This window comes from Gadus macrocephalus, chromosome 4 (assembly GCF_031168955.1).
Source record: "Gadus macrocephalus chromosome 4, ASM3116895v1".
NCBI lineage: Eukaryota > Metazoa > Chordata > Actinopteri > Gadiformes > Gadidae > Gadus > Gadus macrocephalus.
In genome coordinates this window covers 17211538-17239408 of record NC_082385.1, presented here as the reverse complement: position 1 = coordinate 17239408, position 27871 = coordinate 17211538, and the positions used below count along the sequence as shown (strand labels likewise).

General features: G+C 45.9%; 1 protein-coding gene across 2 annotated transcripts; it reads right to left on the bottom strand.

The window, feature by feature from the left end:
- Positions 1-117: 117 nt before the first annotated feature.
- Positions 118-27779, bottom strand: abl1 (c-abl oncogene 1, non-receptor tyrosine kinase). Of its 2 annotated transcripts, none has more exons than XM_060050607.1 (11): positions 25889-27779; positions 11255-11419; positions 10347-10642; positions 7877-8149; positions 6417-6501; positions 5739-5916; positions 4778-4962; positions 4520-4672; positions 4081-4170; positions 3834-3956; positions 118-3149 (listed from the first exon to the last, which is right to left on the bottom strand). In XM_060050607.1, exons 1-11 carry the CDS (start codon positions 26013-26015, stop codon positions 1552-1554), a joined length of 3273 nt encoding a protein of 1090 aa, XP_059906590.1. In that variant the 5' UTR covers positions 26016-27779; the 3' UTR covers positions 118-1551. The 2 variants fall into 2 exon arrangements, with proteins under 2 accessions (XP_059906590.1, XP_059906591.1); XM_060050608.1 differs by lacking the exon at positions 25889-27779 and adding an exon at positions 14830-16000.
- Positions 27780-27871: the final 92 nt, after the last annotated feature.

Genomic DNA, 27871 nt, shown 5'->3' with positions numbered 1-27871 from the left:
TCTGCTTACACCTGGACACCACTCAAGAGTTTAGATACTGGGAGAGAATAAGCCAGGCCGTACCCGCACCATGCTGAATATATATTATATACAGACGGAGAAAGAGCCACCACAACGTTGGTTTTCAAGTAACGGTTCATGTTTACTTTATTGCAACAAAAATTGCACAAAGGCTAAAAAGGAACAAAGCAAAAACTATTTACAGAGAAAACGAGTAAGTGAGGAGGCTCGGTTACTAAACAAAAATAGTGGCATTATTGGTAAAGGCAATCAATACCATAGGTCCACGTTGACCAGGGCCGGGCAGCTGGTCCGTCCAGAGGCATCGCAGTCAGAGAGGGCACGTGTGTTACAGCATCAATACGTACAACATCATGGTTCAGACAGGAGATGCAGTACAAAAAGGAAAGTTTGACGTTACAGTGGAATGAGTTTATGTTGAGTCTGCCGGTGAGCTTCTCACTTTAAGGTTCAGTCTTTAAGACAGCGAGTGACACGTACGTATCATCATTTAAGGTTAATTTCTGTCCAGTCTGCTGGGGTAGAAACAGCATTAAGGCCGCGTGATGTCCAGTCATCCTCGGTTGACCACCTGCTCTGTTATGAGACACTGGAATGCAGCCACCTCACCGACTCTGCTACTTTCGGCTCGAAGTGGCTAGTTTCGTAAAAAAAATAAAAATAAAACAAAAGTTAAAAGTTGTGAAACAGGAGATTCAGTCGGAGAACACCAATCAGGCACTTTGACAGTCAGTGGTGGAGCTCTGCTCCCTCATCGCTAGATTGGTTAGCACCACTGCTCTATTTGGCTCTAATCATTTCCATATTGTGCAGCGATATATCTATATACGTTGGTTCTTTCCCCCAAAGGTGTCAATACACCTTGTTTGCATCTGTCCATCAACCCTTGATGGATGATGGTGCAATGAGCACCGAATACTGGCTGGACATCTCTGACCACACGAGGAGGGGACAGGGTACAAAGTCAGGGGAAGTTGTAAAATAAAAATATGCAAATATAAAAAACAATAATCTAAGAGTAGCTCATGACATCAGGACATCTCCCAGGTTTGAAAGAACTAAAAACTCAAACAGCGTTTGAATGTCACAAGTCTATCTCATTGCTCGGAGGTTCAGGGTTGTGTTTGCACATTGAAACAGAACGGCACTGGGCTCCCTGGAGGAACGACCTAAACCTTCCAAGAAACATTGATTGACCCTCAATGATCACCTAATGATCAAGAGGATGTGAGGTCCATTCATAGTTAAAGCTCTCATGACTCTGACCCCCTCAGGGGGACTGGTTCCCACACACAGTACCACAGCAGACATGGTTTGGTGTTCCTTGTTCTGTTGACACTCTTCCCCCTCCCCTCCACCATGATGTGAGCACAGGCCCCCACACTCAGACGGAAACCGACACTAGTAAACACAGCTAGCCAACAGAAAGGGGGGGGGGGGCGTTGCATACAGTTAGCCGCTAGCGCCCAGCGTTCAAGTTTCCCGTGGTCTTCCCCTGCGTGCGGCTGCGGCCCCTCCCTGGGCTGAGCGCTACCTCTGCACGATGTCGCTGATCTCCTTGACGGAGGACAGCAGCTTGCTGAAGTCCTGCTGCCCGCTGGCGCCGCCGGAGGCAGCGGGGCAGATCTGCAGCTCGCGCAGGCTGCCCTCCAGCTTGTTGATAGCCTCGCGGAACGCAAACTTGTTCCGCATCTGCTGGATGGACTCCACGTAGCTGATGCAGTGCTTGGAGAGGTTCTTGCCCGCCTCCAGCACGGCGCCGTGGCTGCCCGTCTGCTCCGAGTTGCGTCCGATGGCGCAGCGCAGCAGCTCCGTGCCCTCCAGCACCATGTCCCGGGTCACCGCCCAGCTGGCCGCCCGCTCCACTGGCTGCCGCGGCGCCGTCTTGCGGAGGGAGCGGCGCGTGGTGATGAGGGGGATGAAGGCGGGCGTGGGGCCGCTGGGCGGCTCGCCCGGCGGGGAGGAGGAGAAGCCCCCCAGGCTCTGGGAGGAGACGGAGGCCGACACCGAGGCGGAGGAGCTCCTGGAGGTCTGGGGTTTGGCGCCGCCGGAGCCCAGGGGCAGTTTGGTGCGGGGTGGGTCGGTAAAAGGGGAGGCCTCCAAGAGAGGGCTCCTGGGTTTGCCCTCCGAGGGGGACGGGGGCTCCTGGTTGGGGCTCCGCGGGGCCCTGCCCGGTTTTGAGCTGGACGCCGGGGGAGGGGGAGGCGCCGGCTTGGGCTTGCTGAACTTGCCCCTCTCCCTGAGGGAGGCGTCCCCGTGTCTGTTCCTGCGGAGACGGCACTCGTCGGCGGCGGCGCCCAGCGCGGGGAAGACGTTGGGCTTCAGCAGCTCCGCCTGCAGGGCGCTGGTCCGGGAGCAATCCAGCCCCCCCGGCCGCCGCACCGGCTTGGGCGTCAGCGCATGGGGGCAGGCGCCGGGGTCCGGCTCCTTGAACACCTCCTCCCCCGCCTCCTCCCCCTTCTTGGGCAGGCGGGGAGGAGGGGTGAGGGCGCCCCTCCTAGGGTCCCCCTCCCCCTTCTGCTCGCTGGCCCTCTTCCTGGGCAGCGCCGGCTTGCCCCCCAGCGTGCACGAGTCGAAGTGGCGGTGGCCGGGGTCCCGGGGCAGCGTGACTGACCGCCACTCGCTCCCCGGGGGGCCGGGCTGCAGGCCGGAGGTCGAGGAGGAGCGCAGGAAGCGCTTGGAGTTGGACACCAGCTCCTCCTCGCCAGGGGGCGTTCCGGGCCCCTTGACGGCCTGGCCGGGTGCTGCAGGGCCCCCCTTCTTCCTGGGGAACAGGGGCCCGGGGTAGGAGGGGGCCCCGTTGGTGACACAGCCGGGCGAGCCGTTGTTGTTCAGCGACAATAACCTCAGGGGGTCATGGTCACTGCTGAAGCCGTCGGTGTCGCGGGCCTGGTCGGCCGTCTGGCCCCGCCTCTCCACGTGGGCGTCCATCTCCCGGAAGGAGGAGCTGCGTTTGGGCGGGGCCGGGGCGTTCTTCTTCTTCTTCTTGATGAGGCTGAGGAAGCCGCTGCTTCGTGTCTTGTCCTTGGGCAGCAGGCGGTCGTCATCGTTCAGCGGGCCGTCCACCGCAGGCCGCTCCTTCCTGGGCAGCATGGGGGACGACACCGCCCCGTCGGGGTCCAGCGGGTCTGGGAAGGAGCGGAGAATGGTCAATTCTCCTCTGCATTTATACAACGTTTCTCTAACCAGTGGCCACTCGAAGCTCTTTACAATATTTCCTAACATTCACCCATTCATGTACACATTCACACTCCCGACGCCAGCTCGTCAAGAGCAGTCTGGGTGAGGTGTCTTGCTCAGGGACACCTCGACACTCTAGCTAGGAGGAGCCGAGGATCGAACTCGCAGCCTTCCGGTTACCAGCCAACTCGCTCTACCTCCTGAGCCACATGCCTCCCAAACTGCTTGAGGACCTACTGTACGTTCTGTCCCATGCAGTCTCAGCTCCGTTAGGGGACAAAGCGGGCAGAACCTGCGGAAACGTGTCTCCATTATCTACGTTCTCTATACTAAAGAAAATTATTTCTCTCCTATCCTGTTTCTATCCACATGAGATCCATGTGTTCTCCAGTTTCACCCCTGCTCCTCCCTGTCGACAGTGACACAGTTGTGAGTCTTCTGGGCTTTTAGCCCACCAGACGCTGGGTTTTTAGCCCAGAGTCGACCCCAACATCAACAAGCTGGAACTCTCCAAGTTAAGAGCTGAACACGTAAACAACTGAATACAACAAATAGCGCTGGCATCCAAACACTGCCGGTAAGTGTTGTGCGGCTGCCCTCGGGCAAAGAGAGGAACACAGAACCCCCTCTACCTGGGCTGTCTCCATCCCGGTGGTTCCTGCGCAGCGTCCTGGTCTTGGTAGGCAGCTCGGGGGCCTGCTGGAGGGGCCCCAGGGTCAACTTCTTCCCCTTCTTCCCCAGCTCTTTCTCCACCTCTAAACACACACACATGCGCACACACACACACACACACGTTAGCCAAGGACGACATCAGGGCGACCTCAACCAATGGTACTTGGGTCCTGCTCCACGGCGGGTCTCTTTAGTCCCATCACTGACCGTCAGAGATGCTGGATTCCTGGAACATGGTCTCAAACGCCTGATGGGTCTCAGCAAAGGATGGACGCTCTGCAGGGATCCACTTCCAGCCTTCAGAAGGAACAAATCATTACATAACAAACAATACAACAAGTTCCAATGACAACGTGATCCACTCTCTATTGGTGCGTGGGTGGAGCTTGATCTCCATGACAACATGATCCACTCTCTATTGCTGCATGGCTGGGTCCTATACTCAATGACAACTTGATCTACTCTTTATTGGTGCGTGGGTGGATCCTATACTCCATGACAATGTGATCCACTCTCTATTGATGCGTGGGTGGATCCTATACTCCATGACAATGTGATCCACTCTCTATTGATGCGTGGGTGGATCCTATACTCCATGACAATGTGATCCACTCTCTATTGGTGTGTGGGTGGATCCTGGACTCACAGGCTCTCATGAGCTCGTAGACCTTCTCAGGGCATCCCTCGGGTCGGTCCATGCGGTAGTCCTTCTCCAGGAGCTCGTACACCTGGGACAGGTCTATGCCCGGGTATGGGGACATCCCGTAGGTGGCGATCTCCCACAGCAGCACGCCAAACGCTGTGGAGGTCCAATGGCATTTGTCATCAAGTAAAATCCTACGTTGAATAAGGAGCCTAATCCCAAACCAGGATAGAGACACTAAACCCACAACAAGGACCTTACCCCACACATCAGACTTGATGGAGAACTTGTTGTAGGCCAGGCTCTCGGGGGCGGTCCACTTGATGGGGAACTTGGCCCCGGCGTGGGCCGTGTATGTGTCCCCGGTCATCAGCCGGCTCAAACCGAAGTCCGCCACCTTCACCAGGTGGTTCTCCCCCACGAGGCAGTTCCGGGCCGCCAAGTCCCTGGGGGGAGACAACACGGGGTGAGACAGGGTGGGGGAGAGACTTAGAGATTCAGATATAGGGTATAGGGGCCTTTTCTCTAGGATTACTTTCACTCACAGACTGTAAAGGACAACTCATCCCTTTACGCGGTATTCCCCCTAACGTTGCATGCCTATATTGTTGGCACCCTGTTTGTGCACAACCGGTCTCAACACATAATCTGGCAGACAATTAGTGAGGCCAACGCAGCCGGCCTGTATGACACAGCCGCCCGATTAGATAACAGTTAGACGTGCCAGAGCAGAGGAGGCCGTGTTACAACAGCAGCTGCGGCTCTGGTTAGGAGAGCAGTGAGAACGCCAGGGGACAGTTACTTACAATACTTTTATGGAGGAAGACTGAGTAATGCATTACAAGTACAGTCACAGCCACAGTAAGACTTCAGAAACCATGATGAGTGGTCGGACGTGCATCATCACATAAACCCGACTGTCGGTAGCTACTAGTCATACATCCTTTATGCGTTGATAATATGGCACGGCATCTCTTCTCAGCATGGACCCATAAAACACTCTTTTGAGCAGCACACCTTAGAAGGGACGAAGGCCACGGCAAGCGCAGCACCTCTCTGAAATAAGAGTCAGAGCCAGTGGAGGCCCCATGAGAGGGGCCAAGAGAGGCCCAAGGAGAGGCCCCAGGAGGAAGCAAGAAAAGGCCCCATGAGAGGAGCCATGAGAGGCCCCATGAGAGGCCCCATTAGAGGCCCCAAGAGAGGAGCCAGGAGAGCCACCCACCGATGGATGAAGTTCTTCCTCTCCAGGTACTCCATGGCGGAGGAGATCTGCGTGGCCATGTACAGCAGCACCACAGCGTTCACCTCCTCGCGGTTGCACTCCCGCAGGTAGTCCAGCAGGTTGCCGTGGGTCATGAACTCTGTGATGATGTAGAACGGGGGCTCTCGTGTGCAGACCCCTGTGTTGATACCACACAACACGTTAGTCCCGTTGGGATTAGATGACGTTAAAAAGTTATGGGACATTTAGAAATGTCATTATTAAAAAAAAAAAAAAAAGCAATGTCTAGGTCGATGAAGATAACATTAAAGTAATACAGTCTAGACAATTTGTATGTGGTAAATGGCTATTCTAGCTGGATTTTTATGAAACATCTGTACAGAGGCCCATTTTCAGCAACCATCACTCCTGTTCTAAAGGTACATTGTTTAGCTCATTGTGTTAAGGCTATTTAATGATTAGAAAACCCTTGTGCAATTATGTTAGCACAGCTGAAAACTGTTGAATAAATGTGTGAGTTTTCATGGAAGACAGGAAATTGTCTGGGACCCCCTAAACTTTTAGACGGCAGTGTATATCATAGGTTCCCTGCATATCCGCTGCCCTAATGAATATTCCAGTTTAACGTATAATTAGCATGGATAAGCTCCATGTTTATAATGAATTGTGGTGTCGTACCCAGGAGCTGGACCAGGTTGGGGTGTTTGATTTCTTTCATCACCGCCGCCTCCTTCAGAAACTCCTCCACTTCCATCGTGTCCTCCTGAACAACACACACACACACACACACACACACACACACACACACACACACACACACACACACACACACACACACACACACACACACACACACACACACACACACACACACACACACACACACACACACACACCAAAAAGGGACTTAACATGGCATTTTGACAGATAGTGCCACATATGCTGTGAAGATCTCAGCTCCTACGGGCCATAAGGAGACCCAACCACATGTCCCATGTAGATGGTTTCACATTGTAGATGACCCCTCTACAGGTTGCACATGTGCTGGTGCATAACCTCGACCTGGTGGATAATACGGTTACGATCAGGTCCACTTTATTTATGTCTGTCACAGCACCAATAGCGCTTTTCCATTGGCCCTTTTTGCCGTACCGAAGAGTACACGCTGCCTCGAGATGGAGGGTCTCAGAGGTTGGCCCACAGTGAGCCCCCCGACTCTAGAGGGCTGCGGGGACAGCAGCGCTGGTTCCGTTCGGGTAAGAAGTTGTCTCTTAATTTGTCGAAATATCGACCTAAACAAATACAATAGACGGTGTGTTCTTATTTGAGACGCATCGCCATGCTCGAGGAGTATGGCTAGAGCTTGAAGCTTTTTTATTCCTTCGTTCCTTTAATGATAGAAGCCTAATTAAAGGCTCCTGCATTTAGGCTTAAAAAGGTAACAAAGGTTTAATAGAAGGGCACTGTGGCGATGAGAGAACAAAATAGCTTGTTATAATAGGACAGATTTGTTCCGATTAACCTCTGTGTAAAGACTGGATATCGATGTTCAACACATTTCTTTCCAACACAGGACATCGTGTGGCCCTCGGGAAATTTTTTCCAATGTGTAGTGTACACAGGACTAATATGAACTACATCGGTGCAATGACTTATCGAGAATAGGAAGCAAAAAGGGTGAATATTGAAGGTCAAACTGAATCCTTAATGGTGGATATCATTGTGTGTGACGCCGAACAACCCAAATATATTAAATGTGTCTTAAACAAATCAATCCAACTTTATGGTAGGCTAATATAAAACTAGATAGGCATAAAAGCTCCAACGCTCAGCGGTTCCTCATTTGCGGCACGTGGCTCAGGACTTGAGGTAGAGCAGGTCGGCTAGGAACTGGAAGGTTGCTAGTTCGATCCCCGGCTCCTCCTAGCTGAGGGTCGAGGTGTCCCTGAGCAAGACACCTCACCATAACTGCTCCTGACGAGCTGGCTGTCACCCTGCATGGCTGACAGCGGCATCAGTGTGTGAATGTGAGCATTAATGGCTGAATGTGAGGCGATATTGTAAAGCGCTTTGAGTAGCCAATGGTTAAAAAAAGCGCTGTATAAAGGCAGTACATTTCCAGTCATCCCTCCTCCCACCTTGAGCGTCTTGACGGCCACGGTGAGGTTATACTTCTTCCAGACCCCCTCGTACACCTCGCCGTACTGCCCGCCGCCCAGCTTGTGCTTCATGGTGATGTCGGTGCGCTCCATCTCCCACTTGTCGTAGTTGGGCGACACGCCGTACACGGTGGGCTTGTTGCGTTTGGGCGCCGGGTAGTGCAGGGTGGTGATGAGGCCGTCCGCCACCGTTGAGTGGTGGTGCACCAGCTCTGCCAACGTGTTGAAGCGGCTCTCTGACGACACGTACAGCTGGGGGGGGGGGGGGGGGGGGGGGGGTGGAGGTAGATGGAAACAGTCGTTAAATACATGACCGTGAAAGGGATGTTTAGTTCTCCTCCTCGTGGTGGAGGAGGCGATGGATTGGATGTGGAGGGTGGAAAATTAGGGGATATAGATGTCATGTCAAATTTGTGGCTGGGGATTTTACCTCTGACCTAACTAATAATGAACAAATACTGGTGCTCTAATGTCACATCCTGCTCTGATGTTAAATAGTGCATGAAAATATGTATATTTTTTGTTTGCTATTGACTGTTGAGAAACAATCATTTTGCGTACGATTAATCTGGGATCCAGTGATCCTATTTAGGGGGAGTAGAAACGCTGGGGGAGATGGCTCCAAGCCTTAGCAGGATATTCTACTGACTGGATATTCTACTGACGGGGGGGAGAGCTATGGTGAAATTTCTTCTGACCAGGGCGGAGCTACGCTGGATATTCTACTGACAGGGGAGGAGCTTCGCTGGATATTCGACAGACAGGGGAGGAGCTACGCTGGATATTCTACTGGCAGGGGAGGAGCTACGCTGGATATTCTACTGGCAGGGGAGGAGCTATGCTGGATATTATACCATAGAAAACTAATTTGCGAGTGCATCCTTTTGGAATGGGACTCCAATATGTGTATATCTACATTCGCAAGTCTACCGGTTGTTGATTTGAAACCTTTACAGACAATTTGTTACAGTTAACTTCTGCTGGCTGTTTGAACAACAACACGCTTACAGAGCCCTGCCTCCAATTAAATGATTGGTCAAATAACTATACAGGGGAAAAATACGTGAAAATCACTCGGATTTGACCTGGTCTGCAATCAAGACTTTAAATGTTAATCTACATTCTCACACTATCCCATTGTCCCAGGTCTTACGCAACTTCCTCCATCCCTTAATCTGTTTGACATGTATGCATAGTCTGTCTTTAGCCATGAATGGAAGAATGACACATATTGTGATTTTCTTTTTAACGACAAACAGGGAAAAACAGATTAGCCATGTAAGAGACAATGAGGAGGGACATTTTAAGTTAGTGGAATTCATCTCAATAACCACCCATATCAACTGGGTGATCAGATCTATTAACTGGACAATAATAATTATCGTGTCCGCATGATGGCATTCAGGGTAAACTTCTTGTACAGTTAGGTTGAAACCAGTCTTTTCCACTCATTAGTCATACATATCGCATGGGTGACGGTATAATTGAATCGAAGATCCACAACAAAAAAAGCCTCCAGAGGCGTTGGCTGTGTTTTTATTATGTGAGGAGGTGGCCATGTTTCATCATATGATTGGCCAGGCCTTGCCCCTGTACTACGCTCGCTTATCAGTAGTTCAAAGATACTGAAGAGGCATTTCTGCCTTTATGCCTTGTGTTCCTGAAGGTAGAACAGCCCTCTTCACAACAGCACTGCCCTGCTGGCTCAGTTCACCTCTAATTGAATACAAAATGACTCAACTAGTGATCATATTCACAATGCAAGTATGGTCCATCGATGCAGAGGTGACTGCAATTTACATTAACAATACAATACAATTAACAATATCATAATCACCAGGATTTCCTGCTAAGGATTCTGCATAGCGTTGTTTTATATACCCAATGTGTCGTAGGAATAAAACCATCCAGATGTGCTTGAAGCCAGGGAGGCGGTTGAGGCCCTGTTATATAGTGAAGCATGTGGTGTGCATGTTGAAAGTGTTGCTTTGCCAGTGTTGTGACTTTAATCCACCTATCACCTCATTAATCAATAGGCCTGTAACATATGGTCACCAGGTCTAGTCCGATCGACTCTTGCACTGTTTCTGTTACTAAACCCACAATGCTACACTAGTTCTGTACCCGATATCCCCCATTATAAACACAAAGAGTTAGGGATAAAGGACTTGAAACACTAATTGTAAAGGTTTTTACAATTAGAAAAACAAAGTACGGACCAGTCTACACGTGGTTAGGGGAGGCCCAGCCCAAAGGCCTCGAGTCTGAACCCCAATGTCAAACCAAACCCCAACTAGGCATACCTGATCCAATGACCCAATAGTAAACAGATGAGGAGTGGATCAAGTAGTCAAAAGCAGGGCACAAAGTGTGCCCTGCTTTTGGAAGGAAGAGACGCCGTGTGTCCAGGTTCCAGGACGGGTGGAAGCCCGCTGAGACGCGGGCGTACCTTGCTGTCGGACGCCGTGTTTATGCGGTAGTGGTAGACGCGGCCCTCGTAGCGCAGGGAGATGGACCTCTGACCCGGGCTGCTCTCGCTCTCCCGCACCAGGAAGCTGCCGTTGATGCCCGAGCTGAGCAGGTACTCGGCGGCGTTGCGCGACACAGGACCGTGGTACCAGCTGTGCTTCTCCAGGCTGTTGACGGGGGTGATGTAGTTGGACGGCACCCAGCCTTGGCCGTTCTTCGTCTGCGCCTCGCACCACTCGCCATTGTGGTTGTAGCCCAGCACGCGCAGCTTCTCCCCTAGGGAGGGGCCGAGGGAGGGAGGAGCCAATGGGGGAGGAGCCGAGGGAGGAAGGGGCCGAGGGAGGAAGGGGCAGAGGGAGGGAGGAGCCAATTAGATTGACATTTTATGAAATCCCCCTACAAATCAGTCAAAATAACGATGATATCTGATGACGACAGCAACATAACCACACACTGGGTTGGGTTTTGCTTTGTATTGGATATGCGTTTGCATGCCCAAATCATACAGAGAACCCCTTTAAGGATATTGATTACATAATTCAAGATTTTTTTCTTATGCCTGAAAATCCCTTTGAAACGACCAGACTGTTTCTCATCTTTGATGAGCATCAGAGATAATGTGTCACTTAACTTTTGGTTGTTTAATTGGGACATTTTAGATGACTCTAGTGTTGACTTTCTGATTAAACCTTTAATTAAGCTGGAGACTGATTTAGCATTTAGCAAGATTCCCTCTCATTATGAAATCCACCTAAGTTTTTTTGCAGCCGCATCCTCTTTTAACTTGAATCACTTCAAAATAACACTTATGCAAGTTCTGCTGGGTGATTGGTGAATGGATTTTACTTCAGCCATGACTAGAAAAAGCCAACTTTGCTTTGTGCTCACCTTTAGTGATGCTGAGGGTGTTGTCGCCACTAGCAACAAAGTCGTAGAGGGCAACGAAGAGGTTGGGGTCATTCTCACTGGGACAGGACAGAAGGTTCTCCTTGGAGTTCCAGCGGGCCGCTTCAGTCAGACCCTGGGGCTCAAAGTCTGGTCTCTGCAGAGCTTCTGAAACACAACACAATAAACATATCAGATATTCACATCTATTGGATATATCCTGTATCATAGTAGTGTAAGGTACTTGAACCTTGCAATGACAATTTCATAGTGCGGAATGCACAAAATTTGTCAGTTTCTTAGTGCAGAAAAGTCTTATACTTATAAATATATATACTTATACTTATAGAAATAAAACTTGAACTTTGAATTGCTGATATCATAGTGATAGCAACAGAACAACAAGTTTCTTTGATATTTTTTAATGAAAAAAATAAAGGTTACGAGGGAAAAAGCTCAATTAGATAAAAATAACATTGGTCAACAAGATGGTAAATTTCAAGGTTATCTTCCCATTTATTTTATGTTAATGTTTTTGTCATTTCAAATGATGCACTAAACTTTTTCTGTGTTTCAGCATGTTCAGATGACATAGATTTGTGTTAAGCATGGGTATACTAAGTATAGGCTTTTGCAGCACAATTCAAAGACATTTCTTAAAAACACAATGTAGGAATATTTCAAACAACACCACAATATAGGATGAGGTAACCCATGGCAACCTTATTTAACCATAGGGAGGCAAGGATGGTCAACCACAATTAGGTATTTACAGAAGATAAATGTTGTTTCCTGTTCAGCTGTTACAGGCCTATATATAGCTCAGGGGGCGCCTTGTATTGCCAACAAATAAAGAGATTCAGAATTTCAGACAGCCGCCGTCCACACCCATTAGACCCCTCTTCTACACAAGACCCCTCTCCACCTTGCACCACAGGCCAGGGTCCCAGTGAAACCTCTACTGTCAGCACTTGTTTCTTACTTCCGATGTGAAACGTAACGTCAAAATTGGTATACAAGCTAATGTCAAGAACTTGCTTTCCACTGAGATTATATATGTGTCTTTAGAGGACCCAATTACAAAACAAGGATCACCATATCATCAAATTAATATCAGTCAATTTGAAATACTGTGGCATAGTTTCCAAAAGCAATCACATGTGAAACATATTTTCCTCACAAATTATTAAAAAAAAACATTTTGGGCTGTCGAGGATTATGGCTGTAGTTTAGGTAAGGTAATAAACCTGATACTACCATTATACATTTAGCAATTATGGGACAGGGTATTGAAGCCTGGTTCCAGGGGAGGAAGGAAGAGGACTCACTTAATGCTTCTGAATGGTAAAATATGCAAACTCTGAAGTCTAACGAGGGTTGTGAATCCACGAGCATTGAAGATGATACGCACAGAGATATCATGTTTTGGACGCTTCATACAGACAGGTTTGGTATACGGAAGGTAAGGAATACTGATTCAGGCAGCTGGGTCAGGATAGGACATTAATTTACTCAAGAGCATACTAGAATGGTAACCGGGACAGGGATTGGTTACTGATAGAGCTGATTTCGATCCAGGTTACAGCCTGTGTTTGGATGTGAAATCCAACACTGCACAGATGTTATAGTTTTCAGCGTGACTCACAGAAATTTGAGAGAACGCCAGAAAGAATTGCATTATTCCAACTGAAATTGTTGTTGCTATTTGAGCGGAGCTTCACTTGGTCGTCAAGGGTCACAAACACAAACACACACACACACACACACACACACACACACCTCTAAGTTGTTTTTCGGAGCGCTGGTAATAGGTTTTTTAGGAGCAAGAATGCCAAGTGAAATATGATCACCTTGGATACAGAACCAGGATATCAACAACAGGGGGATAACACTATTTGTTTGTGAAACAAATTGCTCTGGAGTGTTTATAAGAAGTCTAAGGGGTTAGAAGGGACCGCCACCTGGAAAGTGTCAGAACTCCTAAACAGAGAGTCCAACGTTTATATACCCTCAGGAGAGGAATTATCAGTAATTTGAAAAAAGATAAGTCATAAGAGTCTGAGAGCTGAAGACAGAGGCCGAGCAGACGTCTCTTCGACCTCAGAACAGGGGGAAACAGATGAGTGGTCCCCGGCTTCATGGAAGGACCCGACATGATGAAGCACAAGAAGAACGCATGAGCCGTTCAAGGCCATGACGCCATTGTTATGAGCAATCGTAGTGCACTCAGGCCCACTGCAGTGCTATGAGCAATCGTAATGCACTCGGATCAGGCCCAGTGCAAAACTAAGGGAATCTGTAGAGCAGCTAAACTAGATCCAGAATGCCCAGAGCAAAACGACAATACCTTGGCCTGCTTTCTTCCTTTAAGTTCCTCTTCAAAGTCAGAGGAAGTATCCAGTATATTAATGTAGCTTAAGTTGAACCTGCCAACAATGTCTAGAGCAGAAAAGCAGTTGAACAAAGACCTCCACCTAACTACAGATCCAGAGGTTCTGAGCACAGTTGGGACATATTTCTTTGCCGAGAACTTGCTCAGAACAGGGTATCAAGTAACGCTAAGGAATAGACGCAGTCACATGGCCACTGGGAAGGGAAGGGTACTGGAGGCCTGTTATTATGGATCCTTGTTCAGCTTTCATGTGCTATTCACTCAGTTTTGCAGTGTCGTGGATAAGTTCTGTTAGACAACATGTACATCTGGGTTAAACAATGTCAAAGCTTTAACAAAGTTTGGCCTTTAAGCTTGACCAACAGAAGTCCAATGGAAAACACTAATTATCATCAGATATCTGTGCCATGTACTAACTCCGGACAGGATTCAGGGACATTACTAAAGCTGATAATCAGTCATCTATGGGCAGCGATCCAGAGCTGTTTCTCTATTAAATCATGGGGTTGATCAGCCTTTGGAACATCAAGGAATTGACCAGGTCTTCCATTACACATCAACTGCTCTCTTGTCATTCACGAGTTCAACGTGTCTCGGATTTTATTTTGTCTTACAGATCATCCAGTTGGATGAGAGAAACCATACTTACCTTACTTTGATTAAGGCTACGTCAGCTACCGCTAATTTGAATCCATATTATGGTGAAAAGGTAATGTGCAATGCTTGGAATACACAATAACAAATGCAACAGGATATTCACTGCATTGGATAAGTCACAGTATTGAACCAAACCAGGTTCAAGTAGAAAGTAAACAAAGTTAAGATGGGCTGTTAGGATTGGAATACAATCCCTACTCCTCCTAAACAGTAATGGAGTGGCATATGGCCAGGATTCAGATTTCCTTGTATTCTCCTCTCCCTCTCTTTTCCACTTCTTCTCTTTGCAGCGAGCCAGTCTGTCTAGCCTCCCGTCCCTCCCCAGCACTCTCCTCCCCCCTCACTTTCCAGAGAAAGGATACCACCAGAGCTTCACAGAGATAGCCTACCTTCTAGTTCAAACTTTGTCCCCTACTCTTGTTACAGACCCATTATTATGGGCTGTTACCGTTACTTCAAAAGCAAAACTTGAATTTTCAAACATGATCCTGTAGACGGTAAACATCTCCCCAGACAGAGGTATTCTTACCTTCCAAGTAACAGCTGGAGGAAGACGACAGGCCCTTCTTAGATTTACACCCCACCAATTTCAGGCAAATCTCCAACATTTTCATTTGCTTTCTTTCACTTCCTGCTTCCAAAATAAGTTATCCAATATATATATATCCAAAGTCGCTCAACTGTTTTCCTTCGACATTCGAATAGCAGGAGAGAAACGGGATCATCAAGAGGAGGGGGGGAATAGTAAAAAAAAAAAAAAAAAAAGGCATAGGCCTATAAGCACATGGAATAATAGGAAGCAAACATGTGAAAGCCTTCCTCACAAAGGTCCCGGCAACAGTCGTCAGTCCGCGATCTGCACTTCACCTCACGCTCAAACTCAAAAGGAAAAGTGTACTTGGCTCCTCCGTCCCGACGACTGTTACAAACTCTCCGCTCGGAGAAGCTCCATCTTGTTTTCCTCCCTGGATATCCTCAGCGCCACGCAGAGATGAAACAGATACATCCAAAAGTGTGTATTTCGTTTGAAGCGCGTGTTAGACATGCAGATGTGTCAGTTGAGTGGGCAGCGGCAAGGACAAAATAGTGCCATTCCCCTCTCTCTCCCTCTCTCTCTCTCTTTTGCCCTGCGTGAGTGTGTGTGTCCGAAGCACGGGGAGTTGCTCCTGCTACAAGCTGCCAACAAAGGGCCCCTTTCAGCCCGGGCCCACTGCACTCAATGACATCAGCAGGCAAGGACCTCCTACATCCCCCCCAACACACACACTTAGAGGGAGGGAGAGAGGAAAAAACTCACCCACTGAAGCCCTCAACTGATTCCACAATACAAAACTCAGACGAGAGTGACAAAAGCCTCCAAAGTAAAACTTTAGAAGGTTTTCACCGAAAAAGCTACAGCAAACCCTGCAGCACTTTAGTTGCACCAAAGGATTAGGAGAAGACACACCTCTAACCCACAGCCCCTCCACCTTTTCTGCTCCACTGTGCTCTCCTTTCCAGCCGTGGCCTATTGCACACTCACTTCTCGAATGTTGACAGGGTAAAGAGAGGGGAGGGGGATTCAGAGTACTTATTTTAAAGACACATCATTCCCAGAGAAGTCGAGCCATATGAATCATTCCATCTACTTTTGCTTGTAGATCCATCAAGTTGTATTTAGATTGGTCAATACAATTGTTTAAATGAACTCGAAAAAGCCAGAAGTATTAAGGCTTCTCTTCCAGAGTAAGACTTAAGCCATGTGATTTCCAGAGTCGCCATTGTATTGGCGATGTCTGGAACAAAACAAAGTCAGAGTCAGAGAGTCTTGCAACATGACTCTGAACATCCTTTCCCTGTTTGGTCTCGGCTGTCCCTGTGAGTAGTCATGCAGGATCGCTGGAAGACACAAACTGTTTACTTCTCTTGGGATGGATTCAACTCACTCCAGGAAGTGGTGGAAAAGGTTGTCGTGTAACTATGGAGGATTGTGTTGAGGTATCCAGAGAGCCATCGTCACCACTTACTGTCCTGCTGTTCCATTTATAATCAAACAAAAAATTATTTCAAAACCTCTCAAAGTAAACAGAATCAATGGCTGCTGCAGTTTCAAACGCTGTCTTAGAAAATATAGCAATGATCATACCAAATTATAAAACAAGTAATCTCTTGAAAGACAATGTTAAATACAAATGTAAATTGTTCACTTTGTCATATTTGTTGCCGGCTCAACTAAACATGCAACATGTTTAAGTCCCTTGTGTCTGCCCTAGTCCCTTCTCTTGGTTGCATCATGCAACTACTTCTTGGTAAATAGACTCACCACCAATACCATTTACAATAATAGAAACAATGTAAAAAGGTGCTATTGAATGGTTTGAAGCATTGAGCACAAGTTGTGTTGCTGTCAACCCAGGTCAATGAAGGCATGCTTGAACGCTTCTTAAATACAGAACCGGACAGACCACCGTGGAACAGCCATGGATCCTTGATTTGTGAAGAATATAATCAAAAACGCTTTTGAAGACAAGGATTCTGAATGTCACAATGGACGCTAGTGGATCCTTGATCATTTCAATTGTGACAGTGAAGACTATTATGCTGTCAGAGATGCCCACTATGTAGAAGGATAGACTAAAGGTATACAGTTATCAACAGGTTCATTATGCCCAGTTACATGCATGGACTTGGTGGTCAAACCGATGAATACTATTGACACTTAAAGGGGGGAGGTCAGATTAATAAAAAAGCATGAGGAAGACAGTATACGATTCATAATTATCTACGACCCATGATTTCATGAAGCATTAAACGTAATACCCATGTGTTGCTATGACATCCTTGTAAATGCCTCTAATTTTAACTTGTAAATATAGCTGGGAGCAGCAATGTGGGGATCAAGCAGAATAGGACTCTATAAACAAATTTTGCTGGACAGACATAATCGGTTAGGTGGCTACATGATGACCGTCTCAGTGATTTCACCTACAATGAAAGCTATTGGCAAATGGTTATCGCAATGAAAATACATTGAAGTTGCTTTTAAGGGCTGGAATAGACTTGCTGCTAACGCCCTGAAGGTTTTGAAGGTTTTTGACATAAACCAAGATGGCGGAGAATCCATCATGGCGCAAAAAGACCACATAGGGTGCGTTGAACTCCGCTTGGACCAAGGATTCCAATGTTACCTTGTTTGTGAATATTGGATGAATGGGTCAAAAGTTATAAACATGAATGCATGTCCAAATCTGACCTGTTGGTGGCGCTAGAGCTCATGAGCTAGCAACCACAAATTTGCTGTAGAGTATCATGGGACTGTCCTGAATCTATGTGCCAAATTTCACAACTTTTGTTGACCATGGCGTTCTATGGGCTGCCATAGACTTCCTTGGAAAGATAATAGGAAAACGTACGAAACAAAAAGGTTGTCTCGCAGCTTCGCTGCTTGAAATGGCATCCAAAAGCAGGACAGAATGGGAAAACCTTTACCATATTTATTTTTATTTTACTTTACGTTTATTTGATAGGGACAATGCACAATATATAATTGAGCCAGATTATAGCCACAAGGCTAATTTACATCTGTTGTCCCTGATGACCATGTAGCCTGCGAGCCTCAACAACAATCGGAAACAAGTTAGCATTAACGCTCAAGAGTTGTTAAAAAGTGAGAGAGTGCAAATAAATGGCTTGTTGAATGGTTTGTAGATGAGTCACAGATTGAGATGAGCATGGCGTCATGAACTTCAGACTTCTGGTAATTCATCTGGCTCTCAGGCCAGAGGAGCTGCGGTCCAAGTCTGAATTGACAAGATGTAGGCCTTTTATAGTGTTGTCCCCCAACCAAAATTACATTTTGAATGTTATATTCCCAATCTTAAAATCTGCACAAATGACAGTTGCTGCCGACGTGTTTAGCAGGCTGCCATTCACACCCTTGCACATGGCACAGTCATTCCAGTGGTTTGAGGAATGTCCTCTGTATCCATGGCATCCAGCCCGGCCAAGCTCTACATCATCCCTGTGGAAGAAGCAGGGCGACTGTGAGTGTATGTTTGTGTTTCCATCTCCTCCACTCCCACAGACGGACACACACATCACCCCTGGATGAAGTCACAACGTGGTATGGGGAAAAGGAGGCGCAGTCGAGTAAGTAGGGTCCATAAAAATAAGAAGAAAACAGAAAAAATGATGCAGATGGAGAAACATGAAGCACATTGCTCTGCGGTGAGCTCATAGGAGAATTTTTTTTATAATCCAGCCTCTTTCGGTATGTTAACAGTTAGCTGACAGGCGTAGAGCATGGGTTTTGGCCTTCTCCTGCATAACCCCTCCTGCTTTCCTCATTTTTTACATCAGAACAAACCAGCACAGGAGTGGTTACATTCCAGTGTTCTATCTTCCCAGGTCCACTTTGTTTGAAAAACATTTGAAAATCACACCCTGCAATGTGATTGTCCTGAGCCTTATAGTCAAACCCTTATGTAATGTTGCTCGCATCACTAGCTCATGCATACTATATGCAGGTCAAATGTGGTAGAGGGCCATGAATTACTATCATCTGCTATGAGCATGTTCTTCATTGAAAGGTTTTGTATGGCAGCTTATGTTTGGCTCATGAAACAAGATCTTGTGCTAAAACCAGAGGGCTATCTCATTATGAAGGGTGATACACAGAGAGGGAGATACCCAGCTGTGTTCATATGAGTGCATTTACCACCACACTCGAATTGGCAACTGTGCCTGGCAGCCACCACCGCCCACAGCAGCACAGCTTCCTGGCATGTCAGACAATCAGGACCCAGACAGAACTGATCGGAGTGTGCATGGGGTTGTTTACTCAGGCTGCTCAGGAGAATGCAGCCAGAGAGTCTCAGTCAAACTGAAGAATAGATTGGATGAGAGGGTTTAGGGTTCTGCATAGTACTTCTCTTGGCATGGCCATCAGCAGGACGCAGACGTGGGGTCCACCAGGGGAAGGACCTAAGCATTTGCAGGGCTTAGGAATGACACTTATACTTAATTCAGGAACATGGTCGAAAGTCTTGGACATGGCAGACACTGGGACTGACACTAGTCATTTGAAGATGACATGATGCAAGCAATATTGCACACACACACACACACACACACACACACACACACACACACACACACACACACACACACACACACACACACACACACACACACACACACACACACACACACACACACACACACACACACACACACGCCTTAAATGACAGTGACAAGACGGGACAATCTGAGCCAGATAAATTGTGCAGTAAGCCTGCACCTGTGCTTCACAGTGGGGTTCTGGGGGCCCAGAGAGGAATGTAGTCAACAGCAGTAGGCAGTGGCACACATGCAGAGAACGGAAGAATGAAAATGGAAGTATTCCCTGTGATACGTCACACAGGACAACATGCGAGCTCAAGGTGTTACACATGTAATGCTGCCAAGGAAAATAATTGCAGCTATGTTGCTACCATTACTGAGAGATTATTTTGTCATTAAGGAGCATTAAAACAAGGTTTTCAAATTTGTTAAGAAGGCCATGGTGGCAGCCGTGGCCAGCTAATAACTGATTCCAGTTGTTTGCACTCAGCAGATCAGACAAACAACAGAGATGGAGCCCATACGAGCATACATGTACCGTCTATTTTTAAGTGAAGAACAGAAATCTGTGATTTACTTCTAATTATGTTGCTAAGGTTTATCAAGGTGTGCATCAAAATTCTGAAAATTGTTCAATGAAATCCTTCTCCATGAAATCCATGCAAGTTTCAGTAGATCGATTTCACTCTATTTCTTCAACCCAATATGGGTTGATGTATAGGTGGAGTTTATTTACCCTCTTGGCCACGTAGCCAAGCAGGGGACCAATTATTATGACCAATGACTGACTTTATTAGCTGACTTTGAGATGTTTATTAACTGTTTTACATTTACCTGGCAGGATTGTCAGTTGGTGCGTATTGAATACTGTAACCTTTCAATTCCAACAGATATCATGGTCCGCGAAGGCCCATGTAGTCATCTATGTAGGGTAGAACGGGACAATAGACGGATGCAAACACCAGTGAGTTTGGTGTACTGCTACACGAGTGCAGCAGCCAGAGCTGAACTGTGTTAAAGTGGATCCAGATGCAGTGAGCATAGCAAGCCCCCTCCCTCGTACAGTGTTATGAAGAGGAGCTTAGCAAAACACAAAGGGGACAGGAGAAGATCAGCAGCCTATAGGAGCTGGACAGGAAAATAGAACCCAATGTTCGATTTAGCTGTCGAACAGCTGACTATCAAAAGTTTACATGATTTTAATTCATGAAGATTGCCTTTGATGCCTGCAAGTGCTGAGGCAGAACTGAAAATTGTTTAGCTCTAGACTCTAGAGGATCAGGGAACAATACCGATGTCAAACAACCCAAATAAATGGTATCTTGTTTCTTAACAAAATGCAAGTCAAAATCTGAAATGGAATAGAAGTCCACACAATCCTAATTACCGACAAACAGAGATTTGCTGTACAAAGACTTTCTGGACCGAGCATGCCGTAAATGGTGAGAATTTGACTATTACCTACATAGACATTCTAGGTAGCAGGTTTTGTGCGGAGACAACAGCTGCGTCTGGGGTGCCTGCTAGCATCCTGAGAGGGAAACAGGTTCTGTCTGTTGTGTGGCAGCAGGCTCCCACACAACATTCCACTCTGACTTTACGCTTGTGTTCACAACGCTTTGAGTTTCCTGAGCTCTGTTATGTGGCCATAACACTGTGCGTCTGTCTGTCTGTCGGTCTGTCTATGTGTGTTGGACAGCTGCATCTGCCTGGGCTTTCATGAACCAGCAAAACACCAGAGCAACGACAGACACACACAAACACCAAGAGCCCCTTTCCTAGTCTTTCCAATCAGTGACAACCTGAGGTTCAAAGGTAGCCTTACTTTAGGATGCTCCGTGTGATTTGTCTTTCCTGGAACTAAAGCCAATTGTAAGGCTTGAATCTACAAATTCTACCCCAAGACTCAACTAAATGTAGCATGCATACAGTCTACTATAGCTTTTTCACCCCTGTAATATCCATTTAAGTACAGATTTGAAATGGCATTGAGTGATCATGGTTTGTTTGTGAGGTCGGAGAGAAAGAAAGCAAAAATAAAAGAAAGAAAGTAAAAAGTTCAATGGCCTGGGAGGAGGAGAAGAAAGAGGGGTTTTACTATTTGAGAGAAGAAGAATGTGCAAGAGGTCACATTCCTGACTGCACTACTGTGTCTTGCCTTATATTCAACTCTGTCCCGTTGTAAAATAGAGAACCTTACTCAAACCTCCTCTGGTATACCGAAACCACTCAAACAGGCATCATCCTAATCACACCTAGCCTTTGAAACATCCACCTTATCAATATATTGACTGCTTCAGCATAACTAATCTCATCCTTTGCAATCAGACACACACACACTAGATAAAGAATTCAGGAGTCAATATTCAGCAGCCTGTAAACAGACTCAAACTTTCTGCGTTTTTCTGTTTGTTGTTTGTCTCTAGCAGTGTGTGTGTGTGTGTGTGTGTGTGTGTGTGTGTGTGTGTGTGTGTGTGTGTGTGTGTGTGTGTGTGTGTGTGTGTGTGTGTGTGTGTGTGTGTGTGTGTGTGTGTGTGTGTGTTTGTCGACGTGGCTGGCCATTGCCAGGCTGTAACCACCAGGGGCCCAACAGCTGGCCTAGATGAGCAGCAGTGGAGACGCCTGAAAAGGCAGACCCTGCCTCCTCCATGTCTCCACCATGACCCACAGGGATCTTGGGGTAGCTCTAGTGTCTAGACTTTATCGATTCCACAAAGTCCCGCAAACAAAGAGGAAAACACAAATACCTCAAAAAAAAGGACAATAAAATAAATGCACTAAAGAATTACCCATTGGGAATAAGGAGTTGACTTGTAATGACGTTACAAGTTAAGTTCATACGGCGCAATCAAAGCCTTGCATAATCAAAACATATCTTGAATAATGGATATAAAAGTGTTTAGTGTATGCAATATTGGGCAATATCCCATGATTGAGTTCTCAAACTCTGGATATTGTTTTCATCGCATGACGGTCGTCTCGTCATGCAAATAAAAACAAAAAATTCCCGGCAAAAGGTGTAATCTTGTTTATTTTTGGAGTGTTCACGTGTAGTATATACTAAACAATTATTCACTTTAGGCTCCGTGAATGGTGGGGAACACCTATTCCCCACTATTCACTTCGCCTCTGGCGAATAATTGTTAAATATGCAATAGTAGCGCAAAGCTTTGTAAAGAAAACATAAAACAAACAGACGGCAGTTTGTTTATCAATATCTAATATCCACAAGAGGGCACTATTGTCCTTGTGGCTGGTCACTGAATTCCTGCATTAATGTACCCATGTCTGTACCTATGTTAGTTCACTGGCTAAAACAGTCACGAGCCAGAAGATATCTGCGGAGAGGACGTGATTCTTCTGTATCTTGCAGCGGACTACAAATACTGAAACGGTACAGGTGAAATATGTACTCTGTTGAACACTTTGACTGTAGCTAGTGGCTTGCTTGATTTGGTTACAATTTCCTCTGATGACGCATTAGACAGAAAGAAATGTGTTTCGATTTCTTGAAAGACACTTTCAACTGATTTGATCAAAAACACCTTCGGAGGGAGTGTGCAACCAAAACCCTTTGAAAAACCATCGCTCACCAACCTCTCAATCAAGTGCGGCCAAGTGACATACCGCCTAGAACCCCCTTCTTAAAAAAAAAAAAAACACCATCTAGACCAATGAAAGTGAACATCTATCTCCAGTTCAACAGTCTGTTTTACTTTACATGTTCAGTTTAATTGACTAGATATGGTAACTGGTAAGACATAATTAATTCTGAGCAACATTAAAAGATAAATATACAGGTTTTGTTAATTTGAACAGTCAGTGACCTCCTTTGGATGATGCAAATAAATGAGCTCTATAAACTAGATCCTAAAACCTTTTTCCTTCAAACAGGGTGATGCACATCAATCATGTTTTAAAGGAGTCTTCTTGCTGCCTGCCACTTCAGCCACGAATACTGTAGCCATTAACACACACACACACACACACACACACACACACACACACACACACACACACACACACACACACACACACACACACACACACACACACACACACACACGGTAAGGAAAGGTCAAACTCCTTTGTCCAAACCTCCAAGACTTTTACTAAGCTTGTAGAAGACGCTAAAGTGCAAAAGGAGCAATTTTCTCTGTACTATTAATATTTTCTGTGCTGTTTATTGCAAGAGATTTTAAAGGGAAACTGGCATTATTGTAGCCCATTAAAGCAGAGCAGTGGGTGGTTCTATTCCATTCTTCCTCCTTACCAACTGCTCCAACTAAACATTCAGTCACCAGAAACCCACTCAATCAACAGACAAATTGATAACAACTACACAGGTTTGCTTAAATCGTAAACAAACATTTCATAATTGCTCCTTCAATGCAATACCACGATTTGCATTATTCTCTGCCCTTGGCCCTTCAACCTCAAAATCCTACAATCGTTTATTTTAAACAACATTTGTGAACATATTAATAACATATCAGTCCATCCGTTTAAGCAACATCCAGCAACAACTCATTAGTAAATTAGTTTAACCTAAATATCTAGATAGCTAAATAACAATGCAGTCCAATGGGTTGATTCCAGTCCTCTTTAATAGTGTGGCTGGTCCAACATTGACATTTTATCTCCGTCAAACTTAATATAGGCCAATACACACCAATATCAGTTCTTCAGAAAAACTGTTCCACTGCATATTGTTTGCTATTGTTAGGTTAATGACTGGATCACAACATGATCATTATTGCTTAGTACATTTAAAACATCACAATTTTAGTTTTCAAAACAGAGCTTTCTGTCCTTCGGCCATCAATCCTCAAATCCTAATCTCACTTCCTATTCCTTGTGTCAGCCGGTTCCAGCTGACGGCAGGAAGTGAATGAGGATCACTACCGTTTACATAAAAACACTTTAACAGCACATTAATTTCTTCATCCGTTACAAAACGTTTACCGGTAATCATGCATAGGGACGGAACACTTACATTATTTTAAATGGTATGGTTTATTTACCTGAGACAAACATCAACTAACATCATATTTTTACAGTTAAAAAATGTTTGGGTAAAATTTCTTCACTAAAATGTATAAAGTTGATGAGAAAGTAAAATTTAATGGCGGAGTTCCCTGTAAAAAAAAAACAGGCTTTCTACTTCTAGTGTGAAGTGGGTTTTGACAACATTTTCTACGCTCCTACCGTCGGATTTAGTCTAACTCTACTTCTATTTAGTTTTACCTATTGGTGTGCACTAAAATTACATAATTAGATTATGGCGATTTACATGAATACACATTTTTAAGAAATCATTGCCTCTTTATGGTCTATAATAATGTGTGTATGACTTAAGCTACTAAAATACGACTACTACTGCTATAAACACTATTAACTAAATATTATAATACTCTACAGTCTGCCACGCAGGCTAAGAAGACACAAGGTCTTGAACCGGTACCATTGTATAACCAAGAGAGAGAAAGCCCAACCATACTTTACAGTTTAGGCACCTGGGCCCAAGGCCAGATGCAGGACAGGTCTTTGCTTGCCCAACAGTGCCTCTGTCTTTCTCTGAAGCGGCTGCAAGTAAAGATCAAAACCTGCCGGGTGAGAATGCTCATGTCGCTGGTTAGCCTAGCCTAGCCTATAGCTCTAGCCTAGTCAGTCCCATGCTATACTCACCAGGAAGAGCTAGGCAACTGCAAATATCTTTGTGCATGTGCTGACATTGTCCTCAGCTTGTGCTGTGACTCGCATCCCGTTTTATAGCTCATCCTGCTCAGCAAATTGTAGTTGGGGGTGATGGTAAATACAGCTCCAATTACACAAAAAGGGGTATCAATTTATGGATCATTATTAGGTTTATTCTGACGACCGTGTTTAGTGATGTACATTGAACACCGTTATATTTTACCATATTGTGTCACGTTCCACTTTGCCAAGGATGAACGGATAAACCGTATTTACAATGGCATTGATTGGAGAGTATGTCTTTAAAACGCTGAAGCATCAACTTTAATTATCAGACATCGGTTTCATCCTCAGGGGATGGAACTTAGGGGTTCCATTTTAGAAACATCAGTTATCGCACTTCAGCAGTACACAAAGAAGAAGAAATCATTACTTCTTCTTTATATACGGCTAATGAGTGAAATCAGTACTTTTAAAGATTATCTTGACACAGCTTTGCGGGCTGTATTGGGGCCTTTACCATAAGCTCAGGCCCTGACTAGCATAAACACTGTTCCGGTTATCTCAAGGAAGTGGTCGAGTGTTAGTGAGTAAAAGTATTGCAATAGCACTGCAATTGGCAATACTGTAGTTTATAGAAGTCCATTTTAATAGACTATTTGACTTGTGTAAAGTCTAATGAACCCCCTTGAGAGCACAGCTCAGAGGAACATTAACACCGGCAATAAAGAGAGATTTAAAGAGGTTATTCTGTATACAGTAATGCATCAGGATCAGAAGCTTTCACTTACCATGCACAGCAAACACGTTACAATGGTGAGGCCCATGGCGTGACGACTCCCTCTTCCCGCTCTTGATGAAGGCAGGCAAACTGGGTCTCCTCTGTTCCCCGACAAACTTCCCCGGCTGCTGCCCCATAAGGGCAGGATGCCAGGCGGCAGCCGGGACTCCAACCTGCGCTCCTGCTCACAGTCTGACAGGCACTAGGCCCGGGGGGGGGGGGGGGGTTCTGGGGGAAACCAAAGTTCCTTCCCTGGCTTGGTCTAGGCTCTCCTGGGTCCAGGTAGTGAGGATCAATCCTGCACGGTGTGGTTGTACTTTTTTAGTCAAACATTAGTGGCATATAGAGGAGAGGGAGGGCTACTGAGAGTCTTTGCATCTGGGAGAAAAGCATCCAGGTTCAGGGATGATGTCCGACACGACCGCTGTATGGCTTTCCAAGAGTGCAAATGCATTCAAGACCGGGATGAGCGTAAGGTAGGAATGAATGCCTGTTCTCCAAAGACATGGCTTTTGGAAAATAAGAGCACAGTACTTTTGCACAATGTTGAAATATAGCTACAGTAAAGGAAAGGCCAATTACCAAGCAATACCCATCAGTGACACAGAACAACCGCTACAGGAGTGACTCTGCTTCGACATAATCACATTTAGGACCAGATACTGCAATGCTGGTTCTAAATTGCCCATGGTTGCCCAAGTTTTTTCCTATTGGATTTGACTAACGTTATTCTTTACTTTTCTCTATATAATCAATAAAATAAACATGTAAAAGGTAACAGATTTTGCTAAATGCTGCATTGCAGATCATACTAACAAATGTGAAGAGTTTGGCTGTTTGGCAAGTATGGCATTCAGAGTTGTGGACTTAATAACTATAGCTTTTAATAAATAACCCTGAAAAAAAAAACTACATTAAAGAAAACTACATCTCTGCTCGCTATATCAAATCCCTGCTGATGGTGGTCACATCTGAAGTTGTAAAACATTCCCTAAACACAGATTAAGTTAGTTCTGTGGACTGACTAAACAATATGAAAAGACAATTAAAAACCAACCATTAGTTTACATTATTGCCAAGTGGGCTACTTAAAGCTAATAACGGGGATAGCACTAGGAGCTAACGTTAGCTGGCGGTATGCACCGCGACTCACTTTAAAGGCACTTCGGAACAGTCAACAGTTGGCTACCGATGCGTCGCCATCACGACACTAACCATGTATAACCATGGCGATATCCCTTGGAACATGTCAGCATCCCTTCATGAAGAAGCAGTTTTATTCTGACCATCAAACCCAAGCGTTCAATTAGTTTGCAGACTACCGTGTCCCCTCTCCCCGTCCTGCGGAGCCCCGGACCAGGCACCCGGTCCCGGGCACGAATCACGGCTCGGCTCGGGGGTAGCCACTCTGGGGTCCGCTACAGCGCTGTGTGGGCTGTTCGTGCAGAACGTTCCCCACGTATACAGTTGACAAACTATTCTTGAGAACCCTCTCGGGTCTAAAAGGTGTTCATTCGACTCACGTGTAAATAAGTGATAAAGTTTGGCCGAATAGTTGTCGCCAGGGCCGCCATGTTTCCATATGCTGGTTTAGCGAACTATGTGGGCGGGGCTACGCTCTACGTCACAGAACGTGCGTGGGCTAGTACCGTGTGCGCCTGGAGCGCGGTGGGAACATTTTTGTTAGCCATTGGAATCCATTGGATCTTGGGATTGCATCAATGATTCGATGTGCATCCTGACAGCGGCTCCACAGTGACAAAGTAAAATCTTGAATTTGTAAATGGTTATCAAAACAAACAAGCAATTCCGATATTGAGTAATATTTCTTGGAAAAAGTATAAACTGATTTCTGTAGTTCTAGAGATTTTTCACATTTCACAAATACATTAAATGATAACAGATATATTGCTTACAAACAAATCAAGAAAAATAAATCGTTTTCATACATAAAAAAACCTACACGGTTCATTTGTTTGGATAAATTATCTTT

Coding starts and splice junctions, on each gene's coding strand:
- abl1 (XM_060050607.1), bottom strand. CDS start 26,015: ATGGGGCAGCAGCCGGGGAAGTTTGTCGGGGAACAGAGGAGACCCAGT. Junction 11,420..25,888: donor TAACGTGTTTGCTGTGCATG/GTAAGTGAAAGC, acceptor GTTGTGTTTCAG/AAGCTCTGCAGAGACCAGAC. Junction 3,957..4,080: donor GGAATCCAGCATCTCTGACG/GTCAGTGATGGG, acceptor GTGTGTGTTTAG/AGGTGGAGAAAGAGCTGGGG.